This window comes from Labrus bergylta, chromosome 5 (genome assembly GCF_963930695.1).
Source record: "Labrus bergylta chromosome 5, fLabBer1.1, whole genome shotgun sequence".
In the NCBI taxonomy this organism is placed as follows: Eukaryota; Metazoa; Chordata; class Actinopteri; order Labriformes; family Labridae; genus Labrus; species Labrus bergylta.
In genome coordinates, this window is record NC_089199.1 from 33,609,378 (window position 1) to 33,628,179 (window position 18,802).

General features: G+C 39.1%; 1 protein-coding gene across 1 annotated transcript; it reads right to left on the reverse strand.

Annotated features, from left to right (window-relative positions):
• Positions 1-10,710: 10,710 nt before the first annotated feature.
• Positions 10,711-15,059, reverse strand: LOC110000044 (axonemal dynein light intermediate polypeptide 1-like). Its single transcript, XM_020655220.3, has 6 exons — positions 14,601-15,059; positions 14,219-14,358; positions 13,972-14,141; positions 13,575-13,753; positions 13,211-13,375; positions 10,711-13,103 (listed from the first exon to the last, which is right to left on the reverse strand). The coding sequence occupies exons 1-6, from the start codon at positions 14,679-14,681 to the stop codon at positions 13,068-13,070; spliced, it is 771 nt and encodes a 256-aa protein (XP_020510876.2). The 5' UTR covers positions 14,682-15,059; the 3' UTR covers positions 10,711-13,067.
• Positions 15,060-18,802: the final 3,743 nt, after the last annotated feature.

An 18,802-nucleotide genomic window follows, 5' to 3' on the forward strand; every position in this document is an offset into this window, starting at 1 on the left:
GAGATACAGATGTTCATCACTCTGATTGGTTTGTTAATGTGGTTTCAGCCTCCAATATCCCAGTACCAGTTGTGGCTATGGATGAGACATCAGAAATTGGGAACTTTGGGAAGGTAAGAAACTTTTCTTAGGGGAAGTGTCTGGATTGAGGTTGGCATTATCAAACGCAATGTGGTTTTGTTAAAGTTTTATGAACAGAATGATTGCGTGCTGTTTAACTCATGACAATGTTTCTGTATTCCATCATAGTTTGCAATTGCCCGATGTAGACTTAAAAGAACTGGAGAAATTAAAGGTAATCCACAGTTTTATGTCATGACTTCAACAGTTTTGAACTGAAAGCAAAATGGTTTACAAATTATGATGTAGATCATCAGCAGTCTGAATTGTTTGTTAATGTAGTTTCAGCCTCCAATGTCCGAGGTTGAGTTTGAAGCTTGGCTGAAGGATCATAAGAAGAAGTCTGAAGATGGGTAGGAAACATTTTTATAGAGCTGTGGCCAGATTGTAGGGTAGAAGTGATACAGGCATGCCTGGTGGAGAATCTTGGGATTCGGACCCACAGGAGTTTGCAACTAGAACTATCATGCTGTTTAATTATCTTAATTTGATTTTCTCTCTTGTTCTCGTTTCTTCTGCTGTAGTTTGAATATACCTGATGTCGACGTGGACATAAAATACACAGATAACATCACGGTAATCTACTTTTCTTTACAATTCTGAGATACAGATGTTCATCACTCTGATTGGTTTGTTAATGTGGTTTCAGCCTCCAATATCCCAGTACCAGTTGTGGCTATGGATGAGACATCAGAAATTGGGAACTTTGGGAAGGTAAGAAACTTTTCTTAGGGGAAGTGTCTGGATTGAGGTTGGCATTATCAAACGCAATGTGGTTTTGTTAAAGTTTTATGGACAGAATGATTGCGTGCTGTTTAACTCATGACAATGTTTCTGTATTCCATCATAGTTTGCAATTGCCCGATGTAGACTTAAAAGAACTGGAGAAATTAAAGGTAATCCACAGTTTGATATATGTCATGACTTCAACAGTTTTAAACTGAAAGCAAAATGGTTTACAAATTATGATGTAGATCATCAGCAGTCTGAATTGTTTGTTAATGTGATTTCAGCCTCCAGTGTCCGAGGTTGAGTTTGAAGCTTGGCTGAAGGATCATAAGAAGAAGTCTGAAGATGGGTAGGAAACATTTTTATAGAGCTGTGGCCAGATTGTAGGGTAGAAGTGATACAGGCATGCCTGGTGGAGAATCTTGGGATTAGGACCCACAGGAGTTTGCAACTAGAACTATCATGCTGTTTGGTTATCTTAATTTGATTTTCTCTCTTGTTCTTGTTTCTTCTGCTGTAGTTTGAATATACCTGATGTCGACGTGGACATAAAATACACAGATAACATCACGGTAATCAACTTTTCTTTACAATTCTGAGATACAGATGTTCATCACTCTGATTGGTTTGTTAATGTGGTTTCAGCCTCCAATATCCCAGTACCAGTTGTGGCTATGGATGAGACATCAGAAATTGGGAACTTTGGGAAGGTAAGAAACTTTTCTTAGGGGAAGTGTCTGGATTGAGGTTGGCATTATCAAACGCAATGTGGTTTTGTTAAAGTTTTATGAACAGAATGATTGCGTGCTGTTTAACTCATGACAATGTTTCTGTATTCCATCATAGTTTGCAATTGCCCGATGTAGATTTAAAAGAACTGGAGAAATTAAAGGTAATCCACAGTTTTATGTCATGACTTCAACAGTTTTAAACTGAAAGCAAAATGGTTTACAAATTATGATGTAGATCATCAGCAGTCTGAATTGTTTGTTAATGTGGTTTCAGCCTCCAATGTCCGAGGTTGAGTTTGAAGCTTGGCTGAAGGATCATAAGAAGAAGTCTGAAGATGGGTAGGAAACATTTTTATGGAGCTGTGGCCAGATTGTAGGGTAGAAGTGATACAGGCATGCCTGGTGGACAATCTTGGGATTAGGATCCACAGGAGTTTGCAATTAGAACTATCATGCTGTTTGGTTATCTTAATTTGATTTTCTCTCTTGTTCTCGTTTCTTCTGCTGTAGTTTGAATATACCTGATGTCGACGTGGACATAAAATACACAGATAACATCACGGTAATCTACTTTTCTTTACAATTCTGAGATACAGATGTTCATCACTCTGATTGGTTTGTTAATGTGGTTTCAGCCTCCGATATCCCAGTACCAGTTGTGGCTATGGATGAGACATCAGAAATTGGGAACTTTGGGAAGGTAAGAAACTTTTCTTAGGGGAAGTGTCTGGATTGAGGTTGGCATTATCAAACGCAATGTGGTTTTGTTAAAGTTTTATGGACAGAATGATTCCGTGCTATTTAACTCATGACAATGTTTCTGTATTCCATCATAGTTTGCAATTGCCCGATGTAGACTTAAAAGAACTGGAGAATGTTAAGGTAATGAAAAGTTTTTAAATATGGAATGACTTAACTGCTCTCACCCGAACAAAATGGATTAAGATTTTAGATGTAGATCTTCAACCGTCTAAATTGTTTGTTAATTTGGTTTCAGACTCAAATGTCTGAGGTTGAGTTTGAAGCTTGGCTGAAGGACTATAAGAAGAAGCCTGAAGATGGGTAGGAAACATTTGAAATTATTCAAGGGAAGTGGAACATTTTTTGGTCCGAATTAATACAGACTTACCTTCAGGAAATGGAAGTAGAACCCGCAAGACTGTTTTTCTAATTTTTTTTTTTTTTTTTCTTTTTTTTGCAATGCAATGACAAATGGTGTATCGTTTGAGTTGCAATGTGATGGAAAGAGTGATTGTGTGAATTTTTTTCTCCTTTGCTGCAGTTTCCAATTACCTGAGGTCAACGTCGGTATAAAACAGACAGGGCATGGAAAGCCTGACGATGGGTATGTAACATCTGAAATAATTTTAGGGAAGTGGACAAATTGTAGGTCCGAATTAATACAGACTTACCTTAAGGAAATGGAAGTAGAACCCCTAAGATGTTTGCAATGCAATGAGAAATGGTGTATCGTTTGAGTTGCAATGTGATGGAAAGAGTGATTGTGTGAACTTTTGTTGTCTTTTGTTGTAGTTTGCAATTACCTGAGGTCAACGTTGGTATAAAACAGACAGGGCATGGAAAGCCTGACGATGGGTATGTAACATCTGAAAGGGAAGTGGACAAATTGTAGGTCTGAATTTATACAGAGTTATCTAAAATTGGAAGTAGAGCCCCTAAGACGGTTGCAATGCAATGAGAAATGGTGTATGGTTCGAGTTGCAGTGTGATGGAAAGAGTGATTGTGTGAATTTTTTTCTCTTTTGTTGCAGTTTGCAATTACCTGAGGTCAACGTTGGTATAAAACAGACAGGGCATGGAAAGCCCGACGATGGGTATGTAACATCTGAAAGGGAAGTGGACAAATTGTAGGTCTGAATTAATACAGACTTACCTTCAGGAAATGGAAGTAGAACCCGCAAGACGGTTGCAATGCAATGACAAATGGTGTTCGAGTTGCAGTGTGATGGAAAGAGTGAACGTGTGAATTTTTTTCTCCTTTGCTGCAGTTTCCAATTACCTGAGGTCAACGTTGGTATAAAACAGACAGGGCATGGAAAGCCTGACGATGGGTATGTAACATCTGAAATAATTTTAGGGAAGTGGACAAATTGTAGGTCCGAATTAATACAGACTTACCTTAAGGAAATGGAAGTAGAACCCCTAAGATGTTTGCAATGCAATGAGAAATGGTGTATCGTTTGAGTTGCAATGTGATGGAAAGAGTGATTGTGTGAACTTTTGTTCTCTTTTGTTGCAGTTTGCAATTACCTGAGGTCAACGTTGGTATAAAACAAACAGGGCATGGAAAGCCTGACGATGGGTATGTAACATCTGAAAGGGAAGTGGACAAATTGTAGGTCTGAATTTATACAGAGTTATCTAAAATTGGAAGTAGAGCCCCTAAGACGGTTGCAATGCAATGACAAATGGTGTTTGGTTTAAATTGCAGTGTGATGGAAAGAGTGATTGTGTGAATTTTTTTCTCTTTTGTTGCAGTTTGCAATTACCTGAGGTCGATGTCGGTATAAAACAGACAGGGCATGGAAAGCCTGACGATGGGTATGTAACATCTGAAAGGGAAGTGGACAAATTGTAGGTCTGAATTTATACAGACTTACCTTCAGGAAATGGAAGTAGAACCCGCAAGACGGTTGCAATGCAATGACAAATGGTGTTCGAGTTGCAATGTGATGGAAAGAGTGAACGTGTGAATTTTTTTCTCCTTTGCTGCAGTTTCCAATTACCTGAGGTCAACGTTGGTATAAAACAGACAGGGCATGGAAAGCCTGACGATGGGTATGTAACATCTGAAAGGGAAGTGGACAAATTGTAGGTCTGAATTTATACAGAGTTATCTAAAATTGGAAGTAGAGCCCCTAAGACGGTTGCAATGCAATGACAAATGGTGTTTGGTTTAAATTGCAGTGTGATGGAAAGAGTGATTGTGTGAATTTTTGTTCTCTTTTGTTGCAGTTTGCAATTACCTGAGGTCGATGTCGGTATAAAACAGACAGGGCATGGAAAGCCTGACGATGGGTATGTAACATCTGAAAGGGAAGTGGACAAATTGTAGGTCTGAATTTATACAGACTTACCTTCAGGAAATGGAAGTAGAACCCGCAAGACGGTTGCAATGCAATGACAAATGGTGTTCGAGTTGCAGTGTGATGGAAAGAGTGAACGTGTGAATTTTTTTCTCCTTTGCTGCAGTTTCCAATTACCTGAGGTCAACGTTGGTATAAAACAGACAGGGCATGGAAAGCCTGACGATGGGTATGTAACATCTGAAATAATTTTAGGGAAGTAGACAAATTGTAGGTCTGAATTTATACAGAGTTATCTAAAATTGGAAGTAGAGCCCCTAAGACGGTTGCAATGCAATGACAAATGGTGTATGGTTTAAGTTGCAGTGTGATGGAAAGAGTGATTGTGTGAATTTTTTTCTCAAAAAAAAACCTTGTTTTAGTTTGGGATTACCTGAGGTGGAGCTGGGTATCAAACATACAGGGCAATTCAAGGTAACCAACCAATTGTTTTACATTTTATCCAAGAACTTCAATGTTTTTCAGTTTTCAAGTCTCAATTTCATTTTGAATCCAAATAATTAACATTTGTATCCAAATGATATTCAAGTAAAACAAATTGTTTGATCTAAATCTAAAAGTTAAAAGCAAATAGCTTTTTGATATTTCAATGTTTAAAGTCAGCCTGTGTTTCTGAATTGTAATCTGTGATCAAGATTCTGCACTTTATCTGTAAATCAAAAAAAAAAAAAGTTTAAATTGATTGTGTATTCAAAAATCATATATCAAAGAAGATTTAAGTTCCACTTCAAGAAAATGTCACTTTAAATCAAAATGTTTTCAGTTCTTATATTTTGATGTTTATGGGTCTGATTTGTTTGTTATTGTGGTTTCAGCCCCCGATATCCCGGTATCAGATGCTGCTGTGGTTGAAGAAACATAATTTGGGATCCGGAGAAGGGTATGAAAATCTAATTTTGGAAAATATGTACATGGTAGAGATCATATTGAAAAGAAAAATCCTGCACACTTCTCTTCCTCAGCATTACCAATTTATTAGAAAACAATCACAACGTTTTGATCCCTCTGAATCTTTGTCGCAGGGTGTTCAACGCAAACACTTGGCAAAGGTTCAGAGGGTCCGAAATGTTTGGATTTTTTTCTAATAAATTGGAAGAGTAGTAAGTTTAACTCCTTTAAAGCATATTTGGCAAAAGATTAAATTATGCTTCGATGATGTTCATGTTTTTCTGTTGAACTGTTTAAAATGCCTCTCTATCTTCTGCTGTAGTCTACAGTTGCCTGACATAGATTTCAAACAACTGGAGCACACAGTGGTAATTTATCATTCTCAGCATCACTGTTTTATCAATTACTTCTCTCTAACTATCCAGACAGAAGTTTGGGACTTATTACCACTCTATTCATGTGATTGCAGAGTGAGGACAAGGACTATGAGGAATCAATGGAGCACCATCTGGAGGAATGTCTGAGCAGGTATGAAAGATTACGACAGTCCATCAGTGTTATGGAAGAGTTCATCTCCTTTTTTGTAAGTTTAAAATGCTACTGTGTCATCGTTGTAGTTTGGGATTAACCAAGGAGGACATTGAAGAGCTGATGCAAAATAAGGTGATCTACACTTCTTTGTTTTTCATGTTTCCTTTCAACTTTGTGTGAACTCTGCACGAAAAAAATGCCAGTTCTTAACATCTTCAATGCAGATGGTAAACTAATTTAATGTGAGATCAAAGTGATGTCAGCCTCTATGTGAAGTTCTCCATCAATCTCAACAGTCTGTTGTGGTTTCAGTCTCATATGTCACAGGAGGAGTTGCTTGAATGGCTGAAGGAGCACAACATGGATTTTTAAAGGTACAAACATAAGGAAATCAAGAATACGGAAAGGTTAGAATTGATGCAGTCCCATCTGAAGAAGCAGACCTTGGCTTTGAATTAAATTAAGTTTTTTGTTCGAGATTTATTGTGATGCTGAGGGAGACTGTCTTTTTAAATCTACTGTATCTTCTGCTTTAGTTGTAAAATGAAATAGGCCAATACATTTGATAAGATTTTAGCTTAAATGTGAAGATAAAAGTTTATTTTTGATATATTTTTCTCTTTTCATTCAGATGCTTTTCAGTTCATCGGTCTCTGATGTGAAAGAACTTCAAGATGTGACACAGCAAAAGTTTCAGAACTCAGCCTTACCTTGCTCCTTAAACTGAAGTTGATAACACCAACCCCCCAAAAAAGGAAGTTACAACACAGAAAAAATAAAAATGTTTATCAACCCAGTTTGTGTGAATTTTCCTTTTAACTCAAGTGTTGTGATGACTTTGCACTTATCTGTAGAACTGGATGAAGAGATGTGAAGCAATTCAGTCCGGGCGACTTGTCACTGCACCTCTGCACACTTGCCATGCGTCCTCTTCCAAGGCCTAGGTTGAGAGGTGCATTGTCATTATTTTTATCTGGCCTCACTGACCATAACAAAGAAGATGGCACTGAGATGTCACTTGATGTATCAACCCAAAGTTTCTATGCATGCGTTTACAAAAGGGGGGCAGTGTTTGCAGCTTCTGAAAAATCAGAAAAATGAAATATCTGCCATTAACAGATTTTCATATTTGACTAAAGCAAGGCAAACTATGATATCAAAAAATGTTGAGTTAAGCACATAAGGTTAAAATAAACACAGCTGTAGCAACAAATTGACAGTGCGATTATGCAAATGAAGGCTTGTAATACTTTCCATTTTTACTGCATAATAGATCTGGCTGTAATTACTTAAATGAATTTGTTGATCAGATGTATTTGTTTTGATTTTTGATTTCATTTTGAAATACTTTATTAATTCGGTTTATACTCTGTTATTTATAGGGACATGCTTATCACACATTTATGTGGTGTGTATGAGAGTTTTAAACATTGTATCTTAGCTGCAGCCCCAAAATGATCAAACATAGCAGTAAGGAGCTGATGTATACGTTATTTAAATCAAAATGTACGCTTACTTCCATATCAGTACAACTACATGACTCCAGTGATGTGATCCATCTAGAGAGGTGGAAACAACGCCATCATTTTCAATATTTTGTGGTGCGAAACAAATGTTTATAGTCACGAGCATTGGGGTAGCTGGTTGTCCACTGAAAAAGTGGCCAGCTGTTTAATACAGAAAAGTTAGTCACTAGAAACATCCTGAGTAAGAAGTGGATCGACTCACTTACTTCAGTCAATCAATCAATCAATTTTTATTTGTATCGCGTCAACTCATAACAAGTGTTATCTCGAGACACTTTACAAAAAGCAGGTAAAAGACCTTACTCATTGTTATATTACAAAGATATTACTTACTTCATAGTACAGGCTCCTTCTCGGTTGTACAGTCTTAGCCAGTTATTTATGTATCTATCGCTGGTTAGACACAAACAGTCCCTCATTTTGACAAATCAGTGGGTATAATATAAGAGTGTGATTTTGTCTAAAACCTGACTGGAAGACATTGAAACAGTCGCTCAATGTCAAGAAGTTATTTAACTGTTGAAAAACAGCTTTTTCAATTATTTTACCTAAAAAAGGAAGATTTGATATCGGCCTGTAATTGTTCATTATTGACTTGTCTAGATTGTTCTTTTTTAATAGTGGCTTGATGACTGCTGTTTTCAGGGCCTGTGGGAAGACACCTGAGAGAAGAGACAGGTTTAGAATTTGTAACAGATCTGGAGCCATGACTTTTTAAAAAAAAACCTGTTTGCAGAATATCAAGATGATATCAGAATATTCAATTGTTGTATAATGTCCTCCAGGTTTTTAAGGTTGATTTGATTAAACTGTGTCATGGTGCTTAAGTTGGTTTTAAATGGACACAGCACATGTCCTGATCCTGATGATGAGTTACTGACAGTTTGTCTAATTTTCTGGATTTTTTCAGTAAAGAAGGTGGAAAATGTGTTACAGGCTCTGGTAGAATGAAATTCAGATGCTATTGACACAGGAGGGTTTGTTAGCCTGGCGACAGTAGCAAACAGGACACGAGCATTATTATTGTTTCTGGTGATGATGTCAGAGAAGAAAGATTGCCTTGCATTCCTCAGTTGTGAATTATAAGTGTGAAGTCTCTCTTTGTAAATATCATAATTAATCTGGAGATTAGTTTTACGCCACCTGCGTTCAGCTTTTTGACAATCTCTTTTTCCGTTTCTTACCAGAGACAACCTTCACCTTAGTGGGAGCAATGGAATCAATAACTTTTGTGATTTTAGAATTGAAGTTATCTACCAACTCACTGACTGAGCCCCAGGACAGGGCAGCTGTGGAAGAGAAAACCTGGTTAAATATTTCACTAGTGTTTTCAGTGATACACCGTTTTGTGATCACTTTTGTTTGAATACTTTTGTACACTGATGTAGTACTCTCAAATAAAACACAGGAGTGATCAGAGAGGGCAACATCTGACACAACAACCTTGGAGATGTCCAAGCCCTTGGAGATGATTAAGTCCAGAGTGTGCCCTCTGTTGTGTGTGGGCTCTGTCATGAGTCAGCCCAAAGCTATCAAGAGTGTGAAACAGTTCTTTAGTCCCTCTGTCCTGGGGGTTATCAACATGGATGTCACCAACAATAATAACACAGTCAAAGTCAATACAGATCACAGACAGCAGTTCAGTGAAATTATCGAAAAAGTTTGCACAGTTTTTAGGTGGCCTGTAAATATTTAGGAACATGGCTCTGGGGGTGGACTGAAGGGTCGCTTATTCAAAAGAAGCAACATTTCCAAAAGATAATTGCTTACATTGGAAAGACTCATTAAACAAAACTGCAACTCCTCCTCCTCTCTTATGCACTCTGGCCTCGCTTACAAAACTGAAGTTGGGAGGGGTTGACTCGATAAGAACAGCTGCACTGTTGTTTTGATCTAACCAAGTTTCAGTTAAAAACATAAAAGTCAAGCTTGTGCTCAATAATAAAATCATTGATTCCAAATGATTTCCCTGCCAGTGATCTAATGTTTAGTAGAGCCAGCTTTAGGGTCCTAGAAGCTTCATCTGCTAACGTTTTTGGGTTGTGGCTCAAAAGGAATGGTTGACAAGTTTGCAAAATCACGTAACTGCCTTTTGTTTCTTGGCAGAGTCCCCTTTATTCTTCTATTATCTGTCATCACAGAGATTTTGGAACCTACTGATGTGCAGGGCCACGGCTTATCCTGGAGAGAGTCATGACTGCTGATATCCTTACAGCCTGGACCCAAAACACATCAGTTTGACCTCTGAATGTTCTGCATGTCATCCTTATCAAGCTGAGGAGACAAAACATGACGCACCCGCGGAGGAACGGGGGGGTGAGAGCCGTCTAATGGGCGATGGTGGGCGCCGTCGGGTGTTTATGGAAGAGAGAAAGGGAGAAGGGCGGGGGGTACTTTTTTTTTTTCATATCATATCAACATTGCCAGCTGCTTCGCGTTTAAAAAACAAAACTGGTATGAAGTATACGACGCAGTACCATGAGCACCATTTTTCATTTTAATAAAAAGTTGTGTTTTTAGCTATGGAGTTTAGCTTTTTTTATGAACTAGTTAACTTTTATGAAGTTATCACATTTAAAAACACAGACCTCTTCGACAACAGCTAATCTTATTCACTTGAATTACCATTTGAGCTATGTTAGCATGACATGGCAAAAATGTACCGCAGACTCACCAGACAATGAAATAAAGTCTATAAATCCTCTCATATCCTCGATATGTTCTTTGTTACACATTTACGGACAAAATTCACTCACAAAATCCTTTAGAGTAACTTTTCTATCAAGCATTTTCTACTTAGCTTGCATGTTTTGTTGCTATTTCCTTCTACCTTGTTGCCCTTTTTTCTCTGTCGATCATATTCAGGGAAGTGCTGTTGTTTTGATGCAGATTGTAAAAACTAAAAATAGTCTACGTTCAGCTCAATAAGAGACCATTTTAAGTGAACTGACTTTTACCTCGGGCCAGTAAGCAGCCAAGTAAGCAAAGCATGTCTGTTCAGTTCCAACTATTCAAAAATGTATGCTAACTAGAGGGCTACCAAGACAGCTAACGAGCAGAAAACCACTCAAAACGTATATATTTTAACTGTTTAATTAGTTTAACATCATCAAATTATTGCATAAAAGGTCAATTATTAATATAAACCTTACATTACATCATGTCCAGACTGAGCTGTCTGATCTTCTGTGAGAAAAGAAACCAGATCGATCCGGTTTAAGAGTGAAAATGAACAACACAGTCGGGTTAACTTGACCCCGACCAGCTGTGTTAGTGGGATTGAACTCTTAAATTCTTCATACTGGAAATACTGTCTCAAACTAACTTAATAAATGGCAGAAAAACGTACAAGTTATTGATCAGGGTGTCCGCGCATCCTTAAAAAGCCTTAAAATGTCTTAAATTCATTTAAAATGTTATATGCTGGTCTTAAATACATTACTCAAAGGTCTTCAATTTGTCGGGGCAGGACTATTTAATGTTATATATTTTTTTATTTTTCTCGCGGGACTTTTCGAGAAGGAGATGTAGAGAGGCTACTTTCTTACTAGCTGCTGATATGAATGGTTATCTGAATGCTTGCTAGCTAGTCTGCGACTATGGGTAAGTGCAAATTTATTGAGAGTTGGCTGGACGACGTCCGTTTTCTAAGTTGGCTCACGTCTGTTGCCAACCCAGACGAGGCCAGATGCATTCTGTGCAAAAGGACCTTCAAGCTCGGCACCATGGGGGTTAAGGCTGTCGAGAGTCACATGCAGTGCGAAAAGCACAAAACCAGGAGCCAACAGACCCCAGCCATATCACAGTTTTGCGTCTCTGCCCCGGGGCCAGCGCCACAGACAACGGTCCCCGCTGCTTCTAGCACTGACCTGAGAGCAGCATTTGGTGCAACACCAACACTGAAGAGGGATGGATGGATGAGGAAGAGGGAGAGAGTTAATGTTAACTGATGTGTGCAGACAGAATGTTAAATTACACTGAACCACTGGCAATCATGTCATTATAATCATATTCATGTCTTTCTCAGGAGTGTGTGGAGAAGCTGAATCTGAGGAACATGGTGTCTATCTCCATGGATGGACCCAATGTAAATTGAAAGTTCTTTGAGCTTCTACAGCAAGAGCACGCTGAGCAGTATGGTGGTGTCCAGCTGGTTGTTGTGGGTAGCTGTGGCCTCCACACCCTACATAACGCATTCAAATGTGGATTCTCCATGTGGCAACTGGAGAAGGTAAGATAATTATAACTAAGAGACATCTTTCGTTAGTCACACAAGGGAAATTGGAACATTTCAACAGGTGGACACTTGACAGGATTTAAAAAGAGAGCATGAATTTGATTTAAAATGATTACAGATGTTTAATACTATTTACACATAATGTACATTAATGTTCAGTCCAGGGATGTGCTCAAGACCTTGTATGGTGCTGAATGTCAAATCATTTATTCACAAAAAATATTGCACCATTTCTCAGAACTACGTTAACAAAAACCCACGCATGCCAACTCTCTGGTATGATGGTGCATTTCCCAGAGTTTAACCTGGAGTTACACAACCAGGTCAAGTTGACTTTAAAATCACCCAGGCACTCAGATCTGTTAATCTTCTGTTTGACTTCAGCTGCAAACCAGAAGAAGGGGAGAGCCGGGGATGACGAGGAGTCCACCCAGGCGCGCAAACTGACATCCAAACAGGTATGCAGTGTTTGCTCTCTCTGATGTCAAACAGATCGCTCTGCCTGGACAAGATTAATGTCTATTCATCTAACCGATGTAATAGGTTTTTTTGTTTTTTAAATGAAACGCTCTGATTAAATTTTTTAACGGAATAATTTTTTTGGTTCTGCTATATCTGTCTTCACAGAGAAGAGCGATGGACCGAAAGAAAGCAAAGAAAGTTGGTTATTATGAAATGCACAACGTGAAAAACAACAAGAACAGAAAGGCCCCGGCTTCATCCACAGAGGGCCACAAGGCTAAAAGATCGAAGCACTAGAGAGAAGTCTTTAAAGGGAACATGTAATGATTCTTTTATTTAAATTAGCCCAAAAAAATGACTTATTAATGGAATCAAGGAGTTGAAAGACGGTGGACTTATAACAGGTGTGTATAAAGAGTTTTATCAAGTAGCCACTTGATGCCTTCTCCTGACCGCGTGTCCCTCTCAGAACAAAAACTGCCTTCTCAGCTTTTTCTCCCCTTCAACCAAGAGCGGTGTTTGAATGACTTTGCATTCATCATAAACACGTGTGATGCTCTCTTGATGTTCAAGAGATGTGTACAGTACTTGAGCTGTACTTGTCATGTCATGCTGTTGGAATAAATGAAACTCTTTCTGATTACACTGTGTGGAATTTACATTGATAGATATTTAGAAACAAGACAAATGTCACATTGTGTGCAGTCAAATGGCCACTCTGTTATTGATGGTGGTGTTACTTCTTTGGTGTGAGGATCAATTCCAGTTGGGTCTAAAGAGGAAAACAAAATAAGAATATTAACATCATAACCACATCCACTACAGGAACAAGTGCAGGGGGAAGATATATTTCTGTGGTGTGAAGCCTTGAAACGTCACCTTGAGCTGCAGGTTGGTTCTCTTGAGGAACTGGATCTCTTCCACGTGCTTCTTTTCTTCAATCTGTCGCCTTTCAATTTCTCGTTTTTCAATGGCATCACATTGAGACTTGAGTTCGTTCAGTTGCTTCTTCAGCTCCAGTTTCTCATCGTCAAGATCAGTAATCTAGGTGTTTAAAGTTTATTAAAATGCAGGATCAGTGATGTTAAGACCAAACATTATTTTAGAGGAATGCTGCCCTCTGCTGGATACTAAACCAAATAGCATTCAATAGTTATTCCTTCAGCTTCTGTGGCAAATACTGTATACACATTTGTATGCTATCTATTGTTGCTAAACACAACAAAAAAGTGAATGTCCTTACTTTTTTCTCCATGTCCACCTTTCCCTGCTCTGACTGAAGGGCTTTCCTCATACCGAAGGCCACACTGCTTTCATACAGAGTCTGGTAGGCAGCAATAGACATTTGAATCTCATCTCTGACCCGCAAGAGCAGCAGGCCCCTCTCAGCACAGTTGATGGTCACCTGTCTGATGAGCTCATCTTAAAGAAATAGAAAATGAGTAAATGCAACAGGAACATATTTGAGGAGAAAAGTGTGCTTTCAGTGGTATACAGAACGCTTCAGAAGAAAGCTGTAAGGCAATGAAATTTAAGCCACGTGTACACAAAAAAACTGGCTCAAATTCTTGTTCTTTGATCCTCAATCCTTGTCAACACAATAGCCTCAGTGATCACAAATATCAGAGCCTCCTCCTCACCAAAGCACTGAGAGTAGAGCTCCCTGCGGACAGGGCAGATTCCTGTCTGTCTGGCCTGCCTTTGTTGCAGCTTTGTGTCCAGCAGCTCCTCTAGGTGAATAACATCTGTTCTTGTACAAGGTGCACTGGACACTTGCTGCACCCACAGCTGGGTTCCTTCAGTCCATTCCCTGCAATAACAGAAGTTTAGATAAACTGAGTGGATTGAACTTAATGAATGACACACTGTAGATGGATGCAACTGTACCTGGGTGGAAGGATGGCGTTTAGGATCTCCTCATCTTCCTGCTTGTTGGTGTCAGTAGAGGTGGGCTTTGATTTTGGAGGTGTTGGAACAGGGGTAGACTGTTCCCCCACCTGCTGTGGACTCACTTTTAAAGGGCGGCCCTGTTGTGAAAAGTATTTCATGTTACACAATGAATCAACTTTCTTTGCCTGAAATACATGATACAGTATATTCATCATCATTTAATAACTTTAAAAAGCTTCGGGGATTGAAAGATGTTGGTAAAAAACATAGAAACAGCAGCAGCCATTATAGCAGGAATATCTGTACGGTCAAAACTATTTATTTAACTAACTTTGACCACTAAACGTCGGATAAACTCGGCTGGCGTTACTGAACTCACCTTTGGGGATTTTCTGTCAGTGCTTTTGCTGATCAAAACTGGATTGTCGTATTTGAGGAGAGATTCGGCTGGTGGAATCATCTTTTTGAACAAAATACAACCAGAAAACTCCTTTGGTCTGTGATTCAGCTCCAGGGATATCGGTGTTGTTTCTTGTTTCTTGTTTGTGTTGTCATAGCAACAGCGTCCCTCTTCAGTTTGACCGTCTGGACTCAGTGGTTAGATTAATATTTAGAAAGTGCTTTTGTATCTTTTTTTTTTGTCAATGTGCCACACATGCATGATGCTTGTTAGCACATTTTTCGAGTATTATGTTGCATCGTTTATTTTTTGGTATAATAATATTATTTTTTTAAAAGCACTGCAGAAGACGACAGCTAAAGGCAACACGAATGTTCGCTTTTTTATTAACATTCTTAAACGTTTGTTAATTTTTTTTAAATTTAATTTGTTCTCAAGTAACCGAGAAGGAACACACGGAACGATTTACAGTAATCCAGCCGAGATCATTTCTGAGTGAACCGCCGGAAGCGGAAGTTCGTCGTTTGCGCAATAGTTGAAGTTTATTGTTGTGACGTGTTTGAGTGTCTCTTTGTTTTTGTTTGTTATTTTGTAAGGACGCGCTGGTTGCACAGTCTGATATGGCAGGGCTATCAGTGTTGTGCATGGATGGGTGAATGTCATTCCCCATCAGAGATGACGGTTAACTCATCATTCCCCTCTCTCCCACCCATGGGCGGTTCTAGGCAGGGGCCAACAGGGGCCAGTGCTCCTGTAACACTGAGCTTGGACCCCCCTGTGGCCCCCCCTCCAAAAGGAAGAGCCCCCCTAATAACACATAACCCAGTGACTGAACAACCGGACTCATCTAGTATTAAATTCTGTTACTGAATCAAATATAAATCATGGTATTTAATGATGCGTGCTATTATTTGGCTTAATATATTTTTAAAGCGATCATCTTTGTGTATTTTTCACCTGGGTTTAATGTTCCCCTCTGACAAAACAACTGGCCCCCGTTTGGCCCCCTCAGTAAAAGTGGTCTAGAACCGCCACTGACCAAGGTGTTGAGGGCGATGCACTTCCTTTTCCACAATACACGGCGAGGAGGGATGACTTCAGTGCCTTCACCAAATCCTCGGTCTTCCCATTAAACGTTCTGTGGCCATCGGTGGATTTAGAACCTGCCAGTTGAAAGAAATGAAACTTTATTTATATAGCACTTATCAAAACATAATTACAAGGTGCTGCACAATATATGATAAAATAGACATGCAAGATAAAGTAATGCACACATACATGATGAAATATTAAAGGTATGGCCATCACTGGTGAAGTATGTGGATGCAGTGAGGAACAGCCTCATGTATAGAAGCAGCCCAGCGAGATCCACTCATCTTGCCTAAGCTACAGTTCTTCATGGCTATCTCGAGGACCTTCACTCCCTTTCTGACAAAGTATCAGACTGACGCACCAGTCATGCCATTCCTTTGCAAAGACTTGGTGGAGTTGTTCAAGGTAATCAAATTAAGAGAAAAGCAAAACAAGTTGAGCGTGTGTGTGCATACTGTGTGTGTGTGTGTGTGTGTGTGTGTGTGTGTGTGTGTGAGCATGCAGAAATGGGAGACGCTGTTTGGTAGCTTGATTCATCAAACTCGTCCCTAATCAATACTTAAAATTACTGAAAGATTATGTTTTGGCGAAGTAAAGGTCACTCATCATTATTGATACCTGCTTATGGTGATGATAAGAGATTATTTTAAATAACTATATAGAAATGTATTTCATGGTTAATGTGGTTATCAAGGTACTTGCTTTACAATCATCATGCATTTTCCTTTTACCCTTTCAGAGTATGCTAAGGCGTTTTGTCAAGAGGGAGCATCTCCACAACATCACTCCACTGCAGCTGGTCAGGCTGGATGTCTCTGACCACAAGATCAACCTGAAGGAAGCTGACATAGGCTTGGGTGCAGAGGCAGCCCTGGAGGTCATTTAGATGTATTACTTACTTTCTATCAAATGATGCTCCATATCCAGGCAGGAGAGAATGCTGTGTTAGGCCATTCAGCTGTATTTACAACACATTACCCATCTGTCAGGACCTCCAGAGAAAGAACAGCGTAGGAGAAAGAACTTCCTAGAGTTTAGGAAGGACTACGTGAAGGGTATGTCAAATATCCTACAGAAAGTCCAGGACAAGAGCCCCCTGAAGTACCCCATTGTGAGACAGGTGGCATGCCTGGACCTCACAGTCATGTACTCCGACCCAGACTGGTGCCAGGGAAGAATGAGAAGTCTAGTGCAGAAGTTTCTGCAAGACAAGCAGTTTTCCAGATGTGTCTCTGCTGGTTTGAGTAGTTAATAGAATAGTTATAATGTTGTTCCTGATCATCAGCCATGGAACAATTGGACATAAGCCTGTCTGATAATATCATGATTAATCATCTAAATAATATTTCACATATTTCCTTTCATCTGTTTTGTTACAGGTGATGTGATTATCCAACAGTTTGGGAACTTCCTGTCTGTCGAGGCTAAAAGCGAGCACTTCCTGTCCTTCCGGCCCATAGAAACCAGGCTTGATGTGTTTCTGCATGGCTTCCTCAGCCAACCCTACCCTGAACTTTGGGGTTTCTGTCAGAATCTTCTACTCTTATCCCATGGGCAGGCAACGGTCGAGAGAGGCTTCTCCATTAACAAGGAGACTGTTAACCTTCAGGAGCACACTGTCATTGCCCAGAGACTGGTCTGTGACTATGTTGCAGTTTGTGGGGGGGGGGGGGTTGCCAATGTCCCTCTCACCAAGGAGCTGCTGACCTCGGTGGGATCAGCAAGGTCAAAATACAGAGAACACCTTGACCTGGAGAAGAGGAAGAGCCAAAGCGCTGCACAAGGGCAGAAGAGGAAAGCTGCAGAAGACCACATCGCTGAGCTTCAAAAGAAAAAGCAAACTCTCCTGGAGGTATGTGGCTCTCTGGAGAAGGATGCAGACATGTTTGCTGAGCAAGCTGAGGGCAAGTCCAGCACCTTGATGGCTCAGCTCATCACAAAGTCAAACGTCCTCAGGAAGAGGTACAAAGATAAATTGAGTGAGCTGAAAAAAATAGAGGCAGAACTGAAGATTAAGGCCACAGAACTGAGGCTCATCATGACATGCGTGTGTGTGTTCAGTAGGTCCAGTAGTTTTTTTTGTTAGATGTTTCAAGTTGCACACTACTGTTTGACTAAATGTACTATATTTCTTTGTATATTTTGTATTTTTGTATATTTTTTTGTATACTTGGTCGGAAACATGCAGTTAAACTGCACTTGTACATACAGCTGTTGAACCAGAGAGCACTGAGTATCACTTCATGTTCAATAAACAGACAAAAAGTAAACTTGAATGAGTCTCATTGAGTGACACACATGCTATGCTTGGGGTGTAATACAGCGGGATCCCCCAACCATCGCCTACATTTATAGTGTTTTCGGTCAAGGTGGCATTAAAAAGGTCTTAAAAAGTCTTAAATTTGACTTGCTGAAACCTGCAGATACCCTGTTGATGCTAAAGATATATTATTTTTGGTGAGAAAATATGAATTTATAAAAAAAATTAGTGAACAGAAAAGTGATATAATTAGTGAGAAAAACATCCAAAGTAGTAATTATACAAAGTGTTGAGATGAACGTTACAGTACATGTAAAGTCCTGCATTCAAAAGGTTGATAGACTATAAATATATTGACATTAATGTATGGCTCAACAGTGAATAGAATTAGCCTACACATTATGCTGAATTGCTGACAAAATAACGTAAGAACGATAATAAATTTTAAATTAATAATAATAATGATAACAGCTAAAACTTTTGCAAAAGCAGTATATTCTATTCTATTCTATTCTATATTCGATCTTTCATCTCCTTACAAATTATTTTGTGGTGTCAAACTTAAGTAGCCCTCATGTTACTATAATTGTTAATAAAATTAAGGACATTTATTGAGTAACGCTTAAATTAAGGTCACGATATTCACCATTAATAGTGGCTTATTAGCATGCTAATTAGTAGCATACTAGCTGCTTTTTAGTCTGTAATTAGGAGGGTATATTGAGGGCAAACTCTTAGTTAAAGGCCCAGTTATCAATAGTGATCATGTAGAATAAGGTACTAACCCTAACAATAACAGCCAGTATGCTGCTAATTAGCATGCTAACAA

Excerpts from the sequence above, each read along its gene's own strand:
- LOC110000044 (XM_020655220.3), bottom strand. The coding sequence starts at position 14,681 with ATGATTCCACCAGCCGAATCTCTCCTCAAATACGACAATCCAGTTTTG. Across the intron at positions 14,142-14,218 it reads AACGCCATCCTTCCACCCAG|GGAATGGACTGAAGGAACCC; the intron begins GTACAGTTGCAT and ends CTGTTATTGCAG. Across the intron at positions 13,104-13,210 it reads GAACCAACCTGCAGCTCAAG|ACCCAACTGGAATTGATCCT; the intron begins GTGACGTTTCAA and ends TTTCCTCTTTAG.